Genomic DNA, 3,486 nt, shown 5'->3' with positions numbered 1-3,486 from the left:
TCCCTCCCTAACAGCGCTGTGGGTGTACCTACACCACATGGGACTGACTGATGTCCAATAACAATCCTTGAACTCCCTCCCTAACAGCACTGTGGAGAAGGGGCTGAATGGGGCCTCCTCCTGTCCCTGTGTAACAGGCTGGAGAAGGGGCTGAATGGGGCCTCTTCCTGTTCCTGTGTAACAGGCTGGGGAAGGGGCTGAATGGCCTCCTCCTGTTCCTGTGTAACAGGCTGGAGAAGGGGCTGAATGGGGCCTCCTCCTGTTCCTGTGTAACAGGCTGGAGAAGGGGCTGAATGGGGCCTCCTCCTGTTCCTGTGTCACAGGCTGGAGAAGGGGCTGAATGGCCTCCTCCTGTTCCTGTGTAACAGGCTGGAGAAGGGGCTGAATGGGGCCTCCTCCTGTTCCTGTGTCACAGGCTGGAGAAGGGGCTGAATGGCCTCCTCCTGTTCCTGTGTAACAGGCTGGAGAAGGTGCTGAATGGGGCCACCTCCTGTTCCTGTGTAACAGGCTGGAGAAGGGGCTGAATGGCCTCCTCCTGTTCCTGTGTAACAGGCTGGAGAAGGGGCTGAATGGGGCCTCCTCCTGTTCCTGTGTCACAGGCTGGAGAAGGGGCTGAATGGCCTCCTCCTGTTCCTGTGTAACAGGCTGGAGAAGGTGCTGAATGGGGCCACCTCCTGTTCCTGTGTAACACACTGGAGAAGGGGCTGAATGGCCTCCTCCTGTTCCTGTGTAACAGGCTGGAGAAGGGGCTGAATGGCCTCCTCCTGCTCCCTCCATCGGCCTCCCCCCTCCCCCGCACGGCCTCACCTACCTCCCAGCCTTGGTGACGATCATTTCGGTCCCCAGTTGGTTAAATTCATCCCAAAGGCCCTTCATTTCCAGTTGAACGCTCACGCCCGCCACATTGGCGCTCTTCCGCGCTGCTCGCTCGCTGCCTGGAGCCATCGGGCAGTGAGCAGTCCCAGCTTCACGCCCCCCCCGGACCCCGAAGACCCCCGAGGGGCCCCGCGCTGACTGCCGGAAGGACTGACAGGGCTGGTGGCCTTCGGGGCCTAGCGGGAGGCAGAAGCCTGGAGAATGGTTCATGACGACTCTGACGCTGTGAGGAGGGGCGCAGTCGCTGGAGGCTCGAGTCGGGCGGAAAAATGAAGGGGGAAGCGGGTGGAAAGATGTCCTCGAATTCTGCTAAACATTTACCCACCCCCCCTCAGGCCCTGAAATGAAACAACAACAAAGCCGGGATCAAGGCCGGGATTGCGGGAGAAAGATGTCTGTTTTTGAACCAAGAGCAAAGAACAGTCCAGCACATGAACAGGCCCTTCGGCCCTCCAAGCCTGTGTCCACCATGATGTCCTAACTAAACTAAACACAAACCTTCTGCCCTTACTCGGTCCGTATCCCTCTATTCCCTCCCTGCACCCATCCAGATGCCTCTTAAATGTTGTTAATGTACCTGCTTCCACCACCTCCTCTGGCAGCCGATTCCACTCGCCCACCACTCTCTGTGTGAAAAACCTCCCCCTAACTGCGGATAGTTGGGAACCTGTCTCGGGGGCAGGGAATTCAGATGGTGTTCGTGGAAGTGGAAATGAATAGGGTTGGGAAGCATTTTCCGATCAGGGCCATTGTGATCTCCTGGACTCGTTTCGATCGCCTCAGGGGGTCGGAGAGGAATTTCCCAGATTTTTTTTTCCCCATATTGGCCCTGGGGTTTTTCACTCTGGGTTTTCGCCTCTCCCTGGAGATCACATGGTCTGGAATGGGGGGGTGGGGGTGAGTTAATAGGTTGTAATGAACAAAGCATCGTAGCTGTGAGGGACAGCTCGGTGGATAGGATATTGGTATGTAGATAGGCTGGAAAATTGGGCGGGGATCCTGGATTCAGGATTCAATCCTGGACCGGGGAGCGGCGCGGGCTTGGAGGGCCGAGGGGCCTGTTCCTGTGCTGTATTGTTCTTTGTTCTTTGTTCTAACATCTCCCCTGTACCTACCCCCCAGCACCTTAAACCTGTGTCCTCTCGTAGCAGACATTTCCACCCTGGGAAAAAGCCTCCGAGAGTCCACCCGATCTATGCCTCACAACATCTTATACACCTCTATTAGGTCTCCTCTCATCCTACGTCTCTCCAAGGAGAAAAGACCGAGCTCCCTCAGCCTATCCCCATAAGGCATGCCACTCAATCCAGGCAACATCCTTGTAAATCTCCTCTGCACCCTTTCAATCTTTTCCACATCCTTCCTGTAATGAGGCGACCAGAACTGAGCACAGTACTCCAAGTTAATATAGGCTTACATTAACACCGCAATGAAGTTACTGTGAAAATCCCCTGGTCGCCGCACTCCGCCGCCTGTTCGGGTCACAGTGAGGGAGAATTTAGCACGGCCAATGCCCCTTTCGAATGGGCACATTGGGAGGAAACCGGAGCACCCGGAGGAAACCCACGCAGACACGGGGAGAACGTGCAGACTCCGCACAGACAGTGACCCGAGCCGGGAATCGAACCCGGGTCCCTGGCGCTGTGAGGCAGCAGTGCTAACCACTGTGCCACCGTACTGCCCAGATCCCTCTGTAAATGTTCCGAAGGGTTCTGCCAGTTACACTATAATTCACACCCCAGTTTGATCGTTCAAACTCCATCTGCCATTTCTGTGCCCAAGTCTCCAATCTATCTCTATCCTGCTGTGTCCACTGACAATCCCCGGCTCTATCTGTAACTCCGCCAATCTTCGTGTCATCCACAAACTTACCAATCGGACCGCCCGCATTTTCCTCCAGATCATTGATATAAACGACAAACAGCAGAGGTCCCAGCACTGATCCCTGAGGAACTCCCCCAGCTACAGATCTCCATTCTGAAAAACACCCTCCCACCGCTAATCTCCGCCTTACCAAGTAACCCTTCTCAATCTGGGGAGCTCAGGGGCCGAATCCGCTCCGAAATGTTGACCATCGAGTCCCACAGCTGGCTGCAGAGTGGCGGCCATTGTACAGCACAGCAGGATCCCATTAACAGACATCTCTGCCCCTCTCTCCCCACTATCGCGTTCCCCGATCTCCATCGCAGTGGGAAACCCTTCCAATAAATTTCCTCTCCTCTCGGCCCCTTCCTCACATTCCTCTCTCTCATTCCGAATGTCCCAACATTCTCCCACGGAATTCAGCCGCCCTCAGCCTCTATCCCGCGCTCACCATCCCGATTCTAACTCTCTCCCCGACTTTCTCCTCTCCCAGCTTCCATCTTCCAACCCTCACACACAAACTCTGGTGTCCATGGCTTGCGCAAGGAGGTATCTGACCCTCGGACAGTGCGGCACTCCCTCAGCACTGACCCTCTGACAGTGCGGCACTCCCTCAGCACTGACCCTCTGACAGTGCGGCACTCCCTCAGCACTGACCCTCTGACAGTGCGGCACTCCCTCAGCACTGACCCTCTGACAGTGCGGCACTCCCTCAGCACTGACCCTCTGACAGTGCGGCACTCCCTC

At 56.1% G+C, this 3,486-nt stretch overlaps 1 protein-coding gene across 1 annotated transcript in view; it reads right to left on the bottom strand.

The window, feature by feature from the left end:
- LOC144489440 (T-box transcription factor TBX1-like) overlaps window positions 1-1,086 on the bottom strand; it is a 16,946-nt gene extending 15,860 nt beyond the window's left edge. Inside the window, exon 1 of the mRNA XM_078207308.1 lies at window positions 812-1,086. Within this exon, the coding sequence (XP_078063434.1) occupies window positions 812-1,086 (275 nt within the window). The remainder of the gene's footprint in view (window positions 1-811) is intronic.
- Between the last annotated feature and the right edge of the window lie 2,400 nt (window positions 1,087-3,486).

Source organism: Mustelus asterias, unplaced genomic scaffold (assembly GCF_964213995.1).
Source record: "Mustelus asterias unplaced genomic scaffold, sMusAst1.hap1.1 HAP1_SCAFFOLD_2198, whole genome shotgun sequence".
Classification (NCBI taxonomy): domain Eukaryota; kingdom Metazoa; phylum Chordata; class Chondrichthyes; order Carcharhiniformes; family Triakidae; genus Mustelus; species Mustelus asterias.
This window is presented reverse-complemented; position numbering and strand designations above follow the sequence as displayed.